This window comes from Myotis yumanensis, unplaced genomic scaffold (genome assembly GCF_028538775.1).
Source record: "Myotis yumanensis isolate MYYU_CA2020_CCGP unplaced genomic scaffold, mMyoYum1.0.hap1 SCAF_3, whole genome shotgun sequence".
NCBI classification, from domain to species: Eukaryota; Metazoa; Chordata; class Mammalia; order Chiroptera; family Vespertilionidae; genus Myotis; species Myotis yumanensis.
This window is the reverse complement of record NW_027223754.1, coordinates 141,817,116-141,834,995: the sequence shown is the minus strand read 5'-3', so window position 1 is coordinate 141,834,995 and position 17,880 is coordinate 141,817,116. Positions and strand designations below refer to the sequence as shown.

Sequence of the window (17,880 nt, the reverse complement as noted above, 5' to 3'; positions counted from 1 at the left end):
TGTGCACATTGATATTTCACTCTCACATCAAGGTTTCTCTCTCTCTTTCTCTCTCTCTCTCTCTCTCTCTACCTCTACCTCTCCCTTCCTCTCTCTGTAAAATCAATAAAAGCATGTCCTTGGATGAGGATTAATAATAATAAACATTGATACAGTGCTATACTTACTTAAAGTGATACCTATTTCATTTTCAGCAGTTTTTCCACTAATATCCCTTTTCTCTCCAGGATCTCACATTGCATTGAGTTGTCAAGTCCCTTAGATTCCTCTGAACTGTGGCAGTACCTCAGTCTTTCCTTGACTTGCATGACCTTGTCACTCTTGAAAAGTAGTGGTAGGTAATTTGTAGATTGTTGCTTAATTTGTATTTGCCTGATGTTTTCTCATGATGATACTGATGTTATTCATTTTTAGCAAGAATACCACAGAAGTGATGTTCCCTTAGTGTATCATATCAGGGTACAAGACATCATTATATCTTGTTACTGGTGATATTAACTTTGCTCAATTGAAGCGATGTCTGCTGTGTTACTATTGATACTATTAATAGTAAGATTACTATTTTCCTTTTTCCAATTAAATATCTTGAGGAAGCTACTGTGAGACTGCAAATATTTTGTTTGTCCTTAAACTTCACACACTGATACATGCAACAATTATTACTATGGTATTCTAGTGGTGGTGTTTTATTTCCTTCATCCCCTCTACATTTATTAATTCAAATTTTTTATTTAATCCTCACCTGAGGACATACTTAGAGAGAGGAAGGAGGGTTGGGAGAGAGAAACATCAACATGAGAGAGGCACATCAATTGGTTGCCTTCTGTGTGTGCTCCAACCAGGGATCAAACCCACAACCCAGGTATGTGCACTGATGGGGAATCCACTGGCAACCTTTCGGTGCACAGGACAACACTCAACCAACTGAGCCACTCCGGCTGGGCAATTGCAATCTCTTCGTAGGAAAGAATTGTTCCTTCCCCTCAATGTATTTATTTATTCATTTATTTAATGATATCAATATGGACTCATGGATATTTAGTTTATTCCAAGTTTTAATTCAGTGCTATCATTATTTATTTTGCTGTTCAAGATCATCTAATTTCTAAAGCTGGTAAAGGAATCATTGACTGGGTCTCTCTGTTTCCTCATCTGTAAAATGAAGATCATAATAAGGTTACTTTGCAAGGTTGTTTTGGGGGTTAATAATGTTATGCATATAAAGCCCTCAGTTCATTGCTTAGCATACAGTGGACTCTCAATATATATACTAGCCATACTGTCACTATAGCCATTACACAATACATATGTCGGATACAGTAGAGTTCAGTTGTGGAGCAGGTGTCGGGAAGACAAATCAGGGAGGAATTCCATTTTGGAGTCAGAATAGGACCAGCTGCTACTAACCAGCCACTGAGGTTGGGCAAATCATTTCCCCACCTGGAACTTGGTGCCTCGTGGATAAACATTGGAGATCCTGTCCAGTTCTAACACTTTGTGATATTAACCTACCTCACATATACAGAAATATTTGGTAAGTAGCACCAAGTCATGAAATAAATCAATAATGCTCCTACAGTGACTTGGAGAAGGGACTAATTCACAAAAACATGATCCAAGAATTTGCTGCCAGTATAGAAACAACACAGAAAATGACACATGTGGCTATTTTTTGTCAGGTTCATGTCCCATCTCCTAGTAAAATCCTTGTTATTTCCCAGCATCTGAGTGTTATGTATGACACTTTTTTTCAATATATATATTTATTCATTTCAGAGAGGAAAGGAGAGGGAAAGAGAGATAGAAACATCGATGATGAGAGAGAATTGATCGGCTGCCTCCCGCATGCCCCCCACTGGAGATTGAGCCAGCAACCTTGGCATGTGCTCCGACCAGGAATCAAACTGACCTCCTGAGAAAAACCAAGATGGCGGCATAGGTAAACACCGGAAATTGCTGCCTTCCACAACCACTTCAAAAATACAACTAAAAGACAAAACGGACATCATCCAGAACCATAGGAGGGCTGGCTGTGTGGAAATTCTACAAGTAGAAGGAAAGAAAAAAGCACACTGAGACTCAGAGGAGATGCAGAAGTAAAGTGCAGAGGTACATGTGGAAAGGGCTGGCAACTGAGGACATGGTTGTCTTTTTCAATCCGGAGGGAGTCTCAAGCTCCTGACTGCTCTGAACTCCAGTTCTGGGCGAGTCTCTGGGAACCCAGACTCATACCGGGAGAAACTGGACTGTCTGGCATCTGTTGGAACTCGAGGGAGGCTTTCTCTCAGAGGTGCTTGCAGTGATTACCGGCACACAGACCCGGGGCCTCTTAGGGTAGGACTGAGGAGCAGCCATAGCTGCTTGCTCCGCCCTGTTGATCCCCTGAGACCCCGCCCCACCCAAGCTGTGTGCAGAGGCTTTTGCATACGAAAGGCCTGGCTCTTTGCAATCTGAAAATTACCTAACAAACTGCAGCTGGGTCAGAGAGACCCAGAACTTCCAAAAGAAGGCCCAAGGCCCCACAGCAGCTTGCATTGCTTCACAGCTGGGCTTCATCTAGGCACCTCCAAACCCCAAACAAAGAAGAGGAATCTGCAGATCTCTCCATAGCTCCTGCTGGGTAGCCTCAGGCAGAGGCTAAATTAGCACCTCCTTAGAGATCCAAGAGCCAGTGTACCCAGTGGTCAGAGTGGGACCATCCAGATTACAACTCCTCAGATCCATAAGGGACACACTCAAGGGGCAGACTCAGTGAGCACCAAAGCCCCACTGAAGCAAGTCCTGCCCCATAAGGGTGTCTTCAGCACAGAAGTTCTCCCACTGTAGACATAGCTGATTCTCACAGACAGTTGGCCTGGAGGTCAATTCCTCCCAGTGATACCTACAACAATCAAGGCTTAACTACAACAAGACTGTGCACAAAGCCCACAAAGGGGTGCACCAAGAGTGTCTACCTCAGGTAATTGGGGAGGCTGAGTCACTGGGCCTTATAGGACACCTAGTACAGAAAGCCACTCTATCAACACAGGGAAGCATGAAAAATGCAGAGACAAAGAAACAGATCACAAATGACAGAAATGGAGGAAAGCAAACTACTGGATATAGAGTTCAAAACCACACTTATAAGGTTTTTCAAGAATTTTCTAGAAACCGCTGATAAATTTAGTGAGACCCTCTAAAAATTTAGTGAAACCCTTGAGGTTATGAAAAAGGACCAACTAGAAATTAAGCATACACTGACTGAAATAAAGAATATTATACAGAATTCCAACAGCAGACCAGAGGATAGCAAGAATCAAGTCAAAGATTTGAAATACAAAGAAGCAAAAAACACCCAACCAGAAAAACAAAAAGAAAAAAGAATCCAAAAATATGAAAATTGTGTAAGGAGCCTCTGGGACAACTTCAAGCGTATCAACATCTGAATTATGGGGTGCCAGAAGAAGAGAGAGGGCAAGATATTGAAAACCTATTTGAAGAAATAATGACAGAAAACCTCCCCTACCTGGTGAAAAAATAGACTTACAAGTCCAGGAAGCACAGTGAACCCCAAACAAAAGGAATCCAAAGAGGACCACACCAAGACGCATCATAATTAAAATGCCAAGAGCAAAAGACAAAGAGAGGATCCTAAAAGCAGCAAGAGAAAAACAGTCAGTTACCTACAAGGGAGTACCCATACAACTGTCAGCTGATTTCTCAACAGAAACTATGCAGGCCAGAAGGGAGTGGCAAGAAATATTCAAAGTGATGAATACCAGGAACCTACAACCAAGATTACTTTATCCAGCAAAGCTATCATTCAGAATTGAAGGTCAGATTAAGAGCTTCACAGATAAGGAAAAGCTAAAGGAATTCATCACCACCAAACCAGGATTATACGAAATGCTGAAAGGTATCCTTTAAGAAGAGGAAGAAGAAGAAAAAGGTAAAGATAGAAATTGTGAACAACAAATACACATCTATCAACAAGTGAATCTAAAAATCAAGTGAATAAATAATCTGATGAACAGAATAAACTGGTGAATATAATAGAATCAGGGGCATAGAAAGGGAGTGGGCTGACTATTCTCGGGGGGGGGAAATGGGGGTGGGGAGTGTGGGAAGAGACTGGACAAAAATCGTACGCCTATGGAAGAGGACAGTGCGGGGGGAGGAGGGGGAGGGGCAGAGGATGGGGTGGGAACCGGGTGGAGGGGAGCTGGGGCGGGGGGGAGGAACAACTGTAATAATCTGAACAATAAAGATTTAATTAAAAAAAAAAAACTGTGACCTCCTGGTTCATAGGTGGAGATTCAACCGCTGAGCCACACAGGCTGAACTGGCTTTTTTTTTTTTTTAATAATTCCTATGGATGCCAAATACAAGCAACTTTTTTGTATAACACTTGTAATTACATAATTATGTTTTTTAAGTTCATTGAACAATGAACAGCACAAATGAAATCTATTGTGTTGTTCAACTGCAGATCACCAGGCTCTAAGATACTGCCTGGCACTTAGTGTGAGCTCAAAAAATGTTTGTTGATTAAATGAATGAATCAAGAATGAACAGATTCAACATACATATTACGCAAGAGGAAAAAGCCTTTCATAAGAGGATCCCAGCAGTCTGTCACGTCAGAGGCATTGTAGAACAGAGCCCAGGTCAGGAAGAGGATGAAAAATTGTTCCTCATTGCCACAGGTTAAAAGGTCCCAGAGACGTGTCGAAGTGAAGCTGCCACCACTGCTCTCTCTCCCACTTTGTCCTCTGAAAAAAAACGCCCTTTAACACTGGGCACTGAACCTTATGTGGTAAATGAAAGTCAATGGCACAAGGTCCTGGCACCAGTGACAGACTCTGGGTTTCATTCAGGTTCCACATTTAGTGTGACTCAGATGTGACTCCCTCCCAAAGTTAAGGACATGGATTTGGACAATACATAAGCACTTCTGAAAATAACTTTAACATGCCCCATTAATACCACCTCCAGACATACTGCCAAATTAAATCCCTGTCTTGTCGCTTTTCCCAGCACCTGCTCCTCGACTGACCAAACTGCTTCATACAAGCATTTCCCCTGCTCTCCTCTCACAGGGAAACACTGGCTACAGGAACCACACCGTGAACTTCCTTATAGGCAAGCCGTCAAGTCCTTGTGGTCCTTCAGTGACCAATTCTTGGAGAAGGCCCAGGATGCACGAGCATTTCACCAAATTGTACTCTACAGCGAGTCACGATGGATGTGTACAGGGTAGTCCCACTCCATGCTGTCTTTGCCACCTTCTACTTAGGTTCTCTCACTTAACTAGAAACATATAATGCCTGCGATAGCTATAGGCACGAGGTCACAGAGGAGGCCAGACCTGTGATGTCAGGAAGCATGGAAAGTGGCCTTGAATCAAATGTAAATTTTAAAAACTGATCGTCCTCCCTCCAGCCCGGCTGCTTCTATCTATAGTTTCCCAAGCTAAGATCCAATGTTCTTCAGAAGAAAACTGTTTGGGACCTTGAATCCATTTCTACCAATAAACCCAAGACATTTTAATTATGTCTGATAGAAATGGAAGTGCTTAAAAAATGGTTTCCAAGGTGACTTTAAGGTCACCAAGCAAATGACATGAGAGGCAAGTTGATGAAGAAGGAGAACTTGGTTTTGGAGTCAGACCTTTGCATTCCAATTCTATGTAATTCTGAATAGATACTTAACCTCTCCGCCACTCAGTGGCCTTCATTACAAAATGGGGACAATACATAACCAGCCCATAGTGCTGTCAGTATTTAATAAGGTAATAAACTCAAAAGCACCTGGCACATCATAGGTTCACAATAAATAACAGTCTTCCTTCCCTTGGTCCACAAACCTGCCTGAGCCAATCAAGGAAGTAAAGGAAGACAGGAAAGTAAATACGGTTAAGAATCCAGTTTTAAGCCTCATTTACACTTTATCTATTTTTTCTAGCTCAGCAGAGAATGTGTTAGACCAAAGAAGGTCAAAGAATCCTTGGGAGAAGTTGCAATAACTAGTGTGATGGAATATTCCCAATGGCATGCATATTCTCCCAGTAGAGAGATAACCTAGGGCCAGTAAATGGGTCTTTTTCATGCCCAAACTTGCAGATTTTAGAACTTGCCAGGCTACTTTCCAGGGAAATTAAAAAGAGGAGAGAAGGAGTATTCCTATTTCCCATCACAAAATTATTATTTAACTCTACATGCAGCTCAGGAAACCCAAAACGCAGGAGAGAGACCGCTGAAAGTTTCATGCTTATTTCACCCCCAATCTGTCATTATTTTAAACATGTGTCTGAGCAGGAGTATTGTTAGTTCACACATGGTAAACACGGGGAAGCAGTCCTGTGGGATGTTGGGGTGGGGGGAAGGAACTGTACACACAAACAACTGCAGCCCAATGTCATCCCGTGGTCATTACTTAACACAAACGAGGGAGTGCCCCCGGCAGAAGATGGAAGTGATATTGCTTCAGAAAATAATAACCTGGCATAACTAGGTGGTCAGAAAAGCCAGGAAGTGATTACCACAAAAGTCAGGGTAGTGGTTACTTCTAGAAGGGAGGGAGAGGATGTGGCCTCCAAGGTAAACAAAGGAGGGTTTCTGGGCTGGCAATGTTCCATTGCTTGATGGAGGGGTGTTCACTTTGCAATTATTCATCATACTATACATTTATGCTTTATGTCTATATATTCTAATTCATCGCTCTAAAGGGTTAAAGAAAGAAAGGAAATAATGTCCCTCACTTCCTTGAGTAAAAAACACTTTACTGCAGAGCTAGTTCGAGGTATTTGAACATCTTTCTCAGGTATCTGTTGTCCACACTCCTCCCATAGACTGTTTTCTGGGAGAAAATGAGGAGGGTGGCTTGTTGAGGAGTGGACTGCTGTCAACATGCAGCACAGATGCTATACCAGAGCTTGCTGTAATACCGGAGGATGTTTGGGTCATATTTTTAAGAGTTCATTTACTCTAGAGCAGTGATTCTCCACCTTTTTTTGGTCATGCCCCACCTAAGCATCTCTAAAATCCTGATGCCCGTCCCCCCCATGACATACAATTTTTATTATTCTTTTTGAACTCCTATTCATGTGGAGGAAGCCTGAAAGGTCATTAGCTTTGACTAAACAACGTTCCAAAGAACATGGCATCCATGAAAGAGAAAAATAAAAGAACAAAAGGACAGTTGAAGTACTGAGGAAGAAATCACTAAGAAATTGTTTAAGATAATAATAATAATAATAATAATATGAAGTGATATGAAAAAATAGCAAATAAAGTTTCAAAACATATAACAGAACTGAAATACATAAATATGTCACAATACATATTTATATACTATATATGAGGCCCCTAGAACCATAAGAAAAGCGAAAAATTCACTGTTAATAACTCATTCTCGAATTGCCCCCCTTAAAAATCAAATTTCCTTCCTGTTGGGTGTGTGCCCCACATTGGGAACCACTGCTCTAGAGTCAGAGTTCAGTGGATCTCCACAAGATACCAGACAGTTCTCTAAGCGTTAGGCAGCTTTCACAAATCAGAGTGGTCAGACACAAAGAAAGTGGATGCAAATGAGCTTATGAAGTCATCGGGAAAAATTAAAAAAGAAAATTTAAGAAGATATTAACAACTCAGTTCTTCCAATTCAGGGCATAGCGGAGCCTCGGGGCCTCTATGCGAAGAAAATCCCTCCTGTGTTTAGCATCTGGGTGACTCACCCACAAAACCATCTACAGCCTGCGTGCAGCAAAAAGGAAATGAATCATGGAAGTTTCTGACCTTTGCCCTTGTCATTGCTGTACAGGGAAACCACCCACAGACAGTCTTTACAGAGCTGGAGCCAGTGCAGCCAGACAAGGCACACACAAAAATGATGTGAATCCACTGGCAGAGGAGAGGAGAGGCAGGTCAGGAGAATGCAGCTCAGGGGTTAAGAATACAGGATAAGCATTGATTTCTTGAGCAGTTGAACTGGCATTGAGCACAACTTGGCAGTGTCCACTGGACTGTAGTCTTAAGCAGTTATTTGAACTCCTTCCACCATTAGCTGGGCTGGGGGTGGAGAGAGCAACACAGAAGAGAACAATGACCTGATGCCTCTTGGAATCTCCATGTTATGTTTGGTATTTGGAGAATGTGCTGGGCTTACTTAGAGGAAGTCGACCAAATTCACGCTATGGAAGTTGGAATGAAACCATTTACATTTGAGAAGGTGGAAGACAATCTCTGCATTCGGAAAGGGCAATGAGTTTCCCATAACAGGCTGAGGAGTGCTAACACAGTCTGAAGTATTATCTACAGCTATAATTCAATACTTGAAGTCATGATTTTAGTTTTAAACAAAATCAGAACGCCTTCACAATGCTAACCAGTAGAAAGCAAACACGGAGAGAGGACATGAAGGAAAACCTCGAATTGCCTATATAACTTAAAAACTGCCTTCAGGAATCGTACATGGAAGTGAGATTGCGCTCAGCCTCTCTGCTCACCCACCACTGGTGAGGGAATAGATGACTACCAGGTGAGCTGCAGAGTTCAAAGACATTTCTCTATACTCCAAGGTGAGCTTTTAAATGCAATTTATTTCCTCAGATAGGTCTACAAATGGCAGTACTGTTTCCTATATATCTATAATAATAAAAGCATACTATGCTAATTAGACCAGATGTCCTTCCAGACACCTTCCAGATGAAGCCAGGGCTGTGAGGAAAGCCCAGGTCCTGGGTGCCGGAGGGAAGCCAGTGCCGGCAGCCGGTGAAGGAAGGCCTACTCTTGCAAGAATTTCAAGCATCAGGCCTCTAGTCTATATATATAAAAGCCTAAGTGATGGTCCAACTGTTCAACTGACTGGTAGCTATGATGCACAATGACCACCAGGGGCAGATGCTCAACGCAGGAGCTGCCGAGCGACAGCAACTTTGCAGGGTGCTTTCTCCCACTCCAGGACTCCTCGGGGGATGTCAGACTGCTGGTTTCCGCCCAATCTCTGCAGGCCAGACCGAGGGACCCACCTGCTGGAGGGACCCCACTCACTCCAAAGATGCCCTTTGAGCCCCAGTGCCGCCCCAGGTGTGGCAGGCCAGGAAGGTACCATGGGAGGTTGGCTCCAGGGCATGTCTGGCCTTTCTCGCCCAGTCCTGCCCTGCTGGCCACCTTTTAATTAATTTCCTTTCAATGTGCATGAATCTGTGCACCGGGCCTCTAGTCTTATTATAAAAGAATATACCAACCCTCAAAAAACACCTCCAGGCTTTTGTTCTCGGGATGAATGTGGCTAAGAGACCTTGTCCTTGCTGGTTGGGAGAGTGGGAATTGGGTACCCATATGCCACACAGCTAACTCAGAGCTCAAATCTGTGCTTGATAACTCAAGCTGATACAGGATATTGGCTATCGGATGAGTCGACCTTAGAACGTTCTCTCCTTTCTACCCTCACTCCCCACTCTGGCCATTTACACATTCTCTCTTCTTACCCACTATAAAATCATCCTGCGTTATTAAATTAGAGAAAGGAGATTAGTCATTTCCAGGTAAACAGGCAGGACTTGTTGGTCCACACCCTATTATTGCCCTCAGCCTTTATGGTGGAAATGGGAGTGATTCAGTCCTCTCTCACAGCCCAGGATTATTGTATGATCCTTTGAACACTGTTACATGATTTACATACAATGGGTATCAGGGAGTTCCAGTATTATCTTCCCATTCCCTTTATGAACTTCCATCTTCATTTCTACCAGTGTTTTCAACTAATGAACTAGTTATCTTTTCTGCAAAAATAATTTTAAAAAAACAGCTACCATCTATTCAATTCTTAATGTGCCAGGTACTCTGCTAAATGTCTTATAGACATTAATCCTTTTAATATTCATAGTAACCATACAATATGGGTACTATTTTCATCCCTACTTTATAGATGGGAAACCGCAAGTTAGAGAGATTGTGTGACTTGCTCCCAAACCAAGCCAATATGTGAAGGAACCAGGTTAGGCCTAGAGTTATTCAACTCCAGAATCTGAGCTCTTCACCATCACGCCATGATCCCTAGGAGTCTGGGGCAGGAGAAGAAACAAGTGAATTCTATTTGTTGCTGCATTGATTTTGTTCACCTTTTCCTTACATTCAGGTAGGTAATTATTGCAGGCAGTAGAGGGGGAAAAATAAAATCTTATATCCATGTAGACATCACACCTTTCATCTGTAAATTTCCTGTATTTCTTTCTTATGTGTAAGAAATGATAAAGGAGGAAACCTAACAGCAGAATTCCTAGCAATTTCTAGCCTGATTCTCCTATTTCTTGATAATAGGGAGTTTGACCTTTCGGAAAAGATGATCTTTCAAGCTCGACCAATAAAAGTCTCATAAGAAACACCTCATCAAGCACACATGGAAAGAGGCCAATTGAGTTCAGCTTCTCATTTGGAATTCATCCTCTGACCTTCTGCTGGGAACAACAGTAAAGGTAAATCACTCTCTCATCTTCTGCCTCCATTTTTAACCTGAGCTAACCTATCAACAATTCATTAGGATTATAACAATCACTGTGTAGCAATCATGGGAAAATTAGATGGTGTGTCTTTAAAGACAGTGTGTCTTTAATAAGTGGTATTCCCATAGCCTGCCATTTAATAGCTATTTAGTCTATTGCCGATGCACAATACAGGTTTCTGATTCAGGATCGCATTCTGTTCAAAACAACATTTTAAAAAAATTAGCAGCTTAGCCCTGACCAGATAACTCAGTTGGTTGGAGCATCATCCTGATTAGGCACATATAAGATTCAACCAGTGGGTGCATGGATAGGTGGGACAACAGATCTATGGCTCTCTCTCTTTCTCTCTCTCTCTCTAAAATAAATTTTAAAAAATTAGCCTGGAGAAACCAAGATAGCGGCATAGGTAAACACCGGAGATTGCTGCCGCAAACCACTTCAAAAATACAACTAAAAGATGGAATGGACATCACCCAGAACCACAGGAAGGCTGGCTGAGGAGAGATTCTTCAACTAGAAGGAAAGAGAACAGCATACCGAGGCTCAGAGGAGGTGCAGTGTGGAAAATACAAAGGTACGGAGGTGCGCGTGGAGTCGGCTGGTGGCTGAGGGCGCGGTTGTCGTTTTCAATCAGGAGGGAGTCTCAGACTCTGAGCTCCAGATCCGGGCGAGTCTCTAGGGACTCAGACTCAAACAGGAGAAGCGGGATTATCTGGCATCAGTTGGAACGTGAGGGCAGCTTTCTCTCCGAGGTTTGCAGCGGTTGCTGGGGTTCTGAGAAACAGAGCCTCTGGGAACGGAACTGAGAGCAGCCATAACCGCTCACTCTGCCCACCCTGTTGATCCTGCCCCGCCCAAGCCCTGCGCAGAGCCATTTGCCGGATAGCCTCAGGCAAAGGCTAAATTAGCACCTCTCCAGAGGACAGAAGTTTTCCCACTGCAGATACAGCTGATTCTCACAGCCAGTCGGCCTGGTGGTCAAATCCCTCTAGTATTAACTACAACAATCAAGGCTTAACTAGAACAAGACTGCGCACAAAGACCACAAGGGGGTGCACCAAGAAAGCATAAAAAATGCAGAGACAAAAAAACATGACAGAAATGGAGGATATAGAGCTAAAAAACGCAATTTTGAGGGCTTGCAATAATGTGCTAGAAGCTGCCAATAAACTTGATGAGAGCCTCACGAAATCTAATGAGACCCTCGATGTTGTGATAAAGAACCAACTAGAAATTAAGCATACACTGACTTAAATAAAGAATATTATACAGACACCCAATAGCAAAACAGAGGAGCGCAAGAATCAAGTCAAAGATTTGAAATGCGAAGATGCAAAAAACACCCAACCGGAAAAGCAAAATGAAAAAGAATCAGAAAATACGAAGATAGTGTAAGAAGCCTCTGGGACAGCTTCAAGCGCACCAATATCAGAATTATAGGGGTGCCAGAAGATGAGAGACAGCAAGATATTGAAAACTTATTTGAAGAAATAATGACAGAAAACTTCCCCCACCTGGTGAAAGAAATGGACTTACAGGTCCAAGAAGCGCAGAGAACCCCAAACAAAAGGAATCCAAAGAGGACCACACCAAGACACATCATCATTAAAATGCCAAGAGCAAAAGACAAAGAGAGAATCTTAAAAGCAGCAAGAGAAAGAGACTCAATAACCTACAAGGGAGTACCCATACGACTGTCAGCTGATTTCTCAACAGAAACTTTGCAGGCCAGAAGGGAGTGGCATGAAATATTCAAAGTGATGAATAGCAAGAACCTACAACCAAGATTACTTTATCCAGCAAAGCTATCATTCAGAATTGAAGGTCAGATTAAGAGATTCACAGATAAGGAAAAGCTAAAGGAGTTCATCACCACTAAACCAGTATTAGACGAAAGGCTGAAAGGTATCCTTTAAGAGGAGGAAGAAGAAAAAGGTGAAGATACAAATTATGAACAACAAACATGCATCTATCAACAAGTGAATCTAAGAATCAAGTGAATAAATAATCTGATGTACAGAATGAACTGGTGATTATAATGAATCAGGGACATAGAAAGGGAATAGACTGACTATTCTTGGGGGGGCAAAAGGGAGTGGGAGATGCGGGAAGAGACTGGACAAAAATCGTGCACCTATGGATGAGGACAGTGGGTGGGGAGTGAGGGCGGAGGGTGGGGCGGGAACTGGGAGAAGGGGAGTTATGGGGAGAAAAAAAAGAGGAACAAATGTAATCTGAACAATAAAGATTTAATTTAAAAAATTAAAAATTAAAAAATTAAAAAAAAAATTAGCCCAGCTGGTGTGGGTCAGTGGTTGAATGTTGACTTATGAACCAGAAGGTCATGGTTCGATTCTTGGTCAGGGCATATGCCCAGGTTGCAGGCTCAATCTCCAATGTGGGGTGTGCAGGAGACAGCCAATCAGTGATTGCCTCTCATCATTGAGTTTCTATCTCTCCCTCTCCCTTCCTCTCTGAAGTCAATAAAAATAGTGTGTTTTTTTTAATTAGCAGCTTAGAAATTCAGATTTCTTTTGGCTAATCAGGGTCTGACTCTAGGAACAGAAAAAGGATATTGCAAAGACAGCTCAACTTTTAGATCCCAATGATTATCACAGTAGTTGAATTTCTTAAGGAAACTAAAATCTTTGGGAGGGGGAAAAGGAATTGTCTTGATTCTCTTCTACTGTTTTGGTTTAACCCCCATATTGCTTTGGGAAGTTTGGTCCTTAAGAACACATGCTTTAGTAACAGACAAATATGGTTTAAACCTGGTTTCCCATACTTTGTAAAATTAACTGGGGCAAGTTATTTAACCTCTCTGAGGATCAGTATCCATTTATAAAATGGGTTGTGAGAACTGAATGCATCTTCTAGATAAAAGACTAGTAAAGTGTCTGGCACAGAATAGAATCTAGATACATGCATGGCAAAAAAAAAAAAAGAAAGAGAGAGAGAGAGAGAGAGAGAGAGAGAGAGAGAAAGAAAGAACGAACGAAAGAAAGAAAGAAAGAGGGAAAAGGAAAGAAAAGAAAAGAAAAGGAAAGAAAAGAAAAGAAAAGAAAAAAAATCTCATTGCATTTTTCTAATCAACCAATTTGAAAACTATAGGATGGCCTACACAAAACAAGACCAAGGCCAGAGCACAATAAAGATTCACCACACAAAAAAATACAGGCTGCAGAGCAGATTTTGCTATAAGAAAGGTCTATTTAGGACCCATCAAAAGGGAGCTTAGTGATTATTGAGACACTTCTTTCCAAGGAAATTCACCCATATTACATTTCCCACGGGCCCAAAAGGAATAACTCATTTGAGACACCAGTGGATGAAGATGAAAAACTCACCCTTAACAGAGTAGTAGGGTGGCAATTTGCCAAGATTATCAACAATAACTGACATCAAAGAAAAAGGCTTTTGAATTTAAACCCAGCTGATTGGCAGGAAGAGAGGACAAAGGGAGCCTGGGTACCATGTGGAACTAGAGTCTGAGTTGGACTTAACCCAGAGTCACTGAACAACCTAAATCACGTGACTCAAACCATGTAGCTCTCCTCTGTCCAGATCTCTGGATCAAAAGAACTTCCTCCCAAAATAAAGCTGCTGGGAAACTTTTGAGTGGAGTTTGATACTCTTGAAACAAAATGTATTTTAAAAATACATTTTTATTGATTTTAGAGGGAGGTAAGGGAGAGGGAAAGGAGAGGCATGGAGAGATATATTTTTTTGTTGATTTCAGGGAGGAGAGATAGAAACATCTTTTTTTCCCTCTTTTTTTCAGAGAGGAAGGGAAGGAAAGAGAGAAAGATAGAAACATCAATGATGAGAGGATGAGAGAGAATCATCTATTGGTCCCCTCCGGCACACCGCTCACTGGGGATCAAGCCCACAATCCAGGCATATGCCCTGACTGGGAATGGAACCGTAACCTCCTGGTTTATAAGTTGACACTCAACCACTGAGCCACACTGGCTGGCCTTGAAACAAAATATTAATGGCAATAGTTATATAGCTTATCCCAGCTGGCAGACCTATTGTGGACTTGGCATAGGAAGACTCACTCAAACTTGCCCAAATTCAGTTTCATTATTAGGGATGTATAATTGATTTCTGAATGAAACTGAGAAACCCACAAGTAACATAAGGTTTGTTTTGTGTGTGTGTTTTTAAAGCCTTCATTCTGAGCCTTATTGATTAGAGTCAGATGAACAAAAATGCAAACCAAATCTCAGTATATACCAAGCCATAAGACATAAAATGGGGGAGGTGGAATGGAGGGAATAAGTAACAAAACAAGCCAAAGAGAAAATTGCCAAATTCTCACAGAATCTACAGAGAATGGGAGGAGAAAACATAGAAGCTAACAGGAAAATATTTCAAGAAGGAAACTGTGGGAAAATGGGAAAGTGCCTTGAAAAGAAGCCAAGGTTTAGTGGGTGGGAGAGATGAAGTGATAACATCTGCTGCCGCCTCGAAGCGGGAGTGTCCTTAAGACCCAGAAGAAAGGAGCGGGCTCCTGGAGAGAGGGCCAGAGGCTGCGCTGTGTGAGCTTCAGATGGGAAGAGCCTCAGTCACATCACAGCCATGGACTCAGGACTGTGGCTGTGAACAATGAACAGAATGAGAATGTGTCTACCCCTCCACAGGGAATTTTTTTCTTCTGAGGTAATCTGTAGGGAGAGTCCATATAGTTCTCTCACAGCTCTGTGCTGAGGGGAAGTGGCAAGAAAGGGTTAACCTTCCCACAAGCCAGAAGACTGAGGGAGGGTAGCTGAGAGGTGGTGGCATTCAGTGACTCAGCTTGGTCTTGGCAGCTGGAGACATGACATCCAGCTCAGCTCTTCCATCTGTCATCCCAGGGCCCTGATAGTCTGTCTGGCCCTGGGATTCAAGAAATTACCAGCTGCCCCTAGTTATCAGCTTCCTGAGACAGTCGCAATCCTCCAGGAAGACCCCAAAAGCAGGGCCATGAACATCCCCATTTTCTAAATGGCCTTCTCACCCATTCCTCACCCTTGCTCTCATTTCCCATTTTCACTCGGGTGAAAGAATGCAATTCCAGTTTGGCTCAGTGGATAGAGCGTCACCCTGCAGACCAAAGGTTCCCTGGTTCGATTCCAGTCAAGGGCACATACCTTGGTTTCAGGCTCCTCCCTGGCCCAGGCCCTGGACGGGGCGAGTGCAGGGGCATCGATACTTCTCTCTGTCTTTCCCTCTCTCTTCCACTCTAAAATCATAGCCTCAGGTGAGGATTAAAAAACAAACATGACATAAATGAGTTTATTTTCATGGTCCTTGACATCTGCTGGCCTGTGCAGGCTCCCGAGGGAGGGCTGTGTGGTTCTGTGCATCTGTCAGCCTCCTGAAGTCCTGACTGTCTACAGAAAGAAGGCTCAGTGCCTTGAACGCTCTTGTGTCAAAGGTCTTGTTCCCCGTCTTGTTTGTGTTCTAAAGGCTCGTTGAGTTCATTTTTTCTGTGGATCCAAACTTTACTCCTTGGATTATGAAACCAAATGCAAACTTTGGACACTGGAACCCCAATTTCCTCAGCAAGTTGCTCTCTGGGACCAATCCCAGGATATAGGTTTTTCTCATATGCCTCCCGGAGGGTGTGTACTTGGAAGGGAGTGCAGGTGATATGAGCCTGTCTACGTCTATTTTGCATCTTCACCAAAGGGCACCCTTGCTTGTGATCTTGGTCTTGACTTGTATCTACATCCTCCTCTGCCTCTGATCTCCTTTGGGTTGGGTGCCTCTGTCTTTGATTCTGAAACCAGGTCCAGATTCTAGACTCATCAACATCTATTTCCAAAGCAACCTTCTGTACGGTAGTGTAACCTGGGTAAGGTTTTTGGTTGAATGCTTGGATGAGGATTTTCGATTGATCTTCTGTGAATTTGGTGCAGCTTCGTCTACCATTCATCCAGTCAGGAGAGCTGTCTCGAGCCATGTTGGGAGAAAGAACTCCCAGCCTTCGACCAGGAGCCAGGTTTTGTTATTTGAAAAGACAGTAACTGCTGACCTGACATTGCCACTTGGATATCTCACAGACCTCTACGACTGAACTCATCCAAAATAAACTCATAGTCCTCCCCACCCACCCACACAAAAAACTCCTGCTCCATCCAAAGGCCCCTCCTTTCATTGAATGGCAGCAGCATCCTTCCTTGGTCCCTTCTCTTTTGCTTGCACCCTACATCCAGCCCATCAGCAAATGCTGTTGGTTTGCCATTAGACTGTACCCAGACTCTCACCATTCCTCACCCACATCCATTATCTCTTACCTGGATTTTTGCAGGAGCCTTCTAACTGGCCTCTGTGCTTCTGCCCTTGTCCTATAACATAAAACACAGAAGGCTGACTGGGACTTTTACACTTTAAGAAAAGCCAAAGCACCTCGCTACACCGACCCTCCAGTGATATCCGGTCTCAGTTGGAGTAAAACCTGAAGTTCTTATTGTGCCTACAAGGCCCTGCCCACTCTGGCCCCAAGTACTTCACCTGTTTCTACTTTGCCTTCCTCATTCCGCTCCACCCAATGGCCTCCTTTCTCTCCTGCAAATATGCTAGGTCTAACTAGAGTTGCCAGAATTAGGAGATAGAAATACAGGACACTATTGTTGTTGTTGTTGTTTTGTTATAAGTACCAGTATGTCCCAAATAATTGAATGTCACATACTTATATTTTAAAATTATGTGTTGTTTAACAGAAAGTCACAATTCCTGTATGTTCTCTGGCAAGGCCAGGTGTAACCCAGCTCAAGCCCTTTGTACTACTTGTTCTTGCTGCCTGGATACCCTTCTCTGATATGTGTGTGACCCCCTCCCTCACCTTCAATCTTTTGCTCAAATGTCACCTTGGGGAGGTGGGCCCTTGTCACATGAAAAATTACAATCTGGTTCTTCCTAAGCTTGTTCTCTTTATTTTTTCTCTAAAACGTATATATTGTTGTTCTCTCCCAACTAGGATGTAAACGTCATGAGTGCAGGGTTGTTCTGCTGTGTTCACTGCTGGCTCCCTAGCCCAGAGCCTTAGACACCCAGTAAATCATCAATGAATGCTTGTTGAATGAATGAAGATACAAACCTCTCAAAGCTGTTGATAATAAAATGGCCAAAAATACTAGTAATTTGCCTCTGATTTGAGGCTCTCTATACTCTACCCTCCATCTATTTTGAGGTTACTAAGAAAAGCTCATCTCACTCCCACCAGAGCAACCCCAGAATAAACCACCTTTCCTGGCTCCCCATAATAGGAATATCTTATTTGATATTGATTTTAAATATAAAAACTCCAAACTTCACAAAATGTATATAATTCATTAGCTTACCTTGCTTAGAGCTTTACAGCTTACAAAATACTTTCATCACATGACCACTTGGAAGGCCTTAGA

At 42.7% G+C, this 17,880-nt stretch overlaps 1 protein-coding gene across 1 annotated transcript; it reads right to left on the bottom strand.

The window, feature by feature from the left end:
• Positions 1–15,902: 15,902 nt before the first annotated feature.
• Positions 15,903–16,436, bottom strand: LOC139006351 (double homeobox protein A-like). Its single transcript, XM_070408767.1, has one exon. The coding sequence runs from the start codon at positions 16,434–16,436 to the stop codon at positions 15,903–15,905; it is 534 nt and encodes a 177-aa protein (XP_070264868.1).
• Between the last annotated feature and the right edge of the window lie 1,444 nt (positions 16,437–17,880).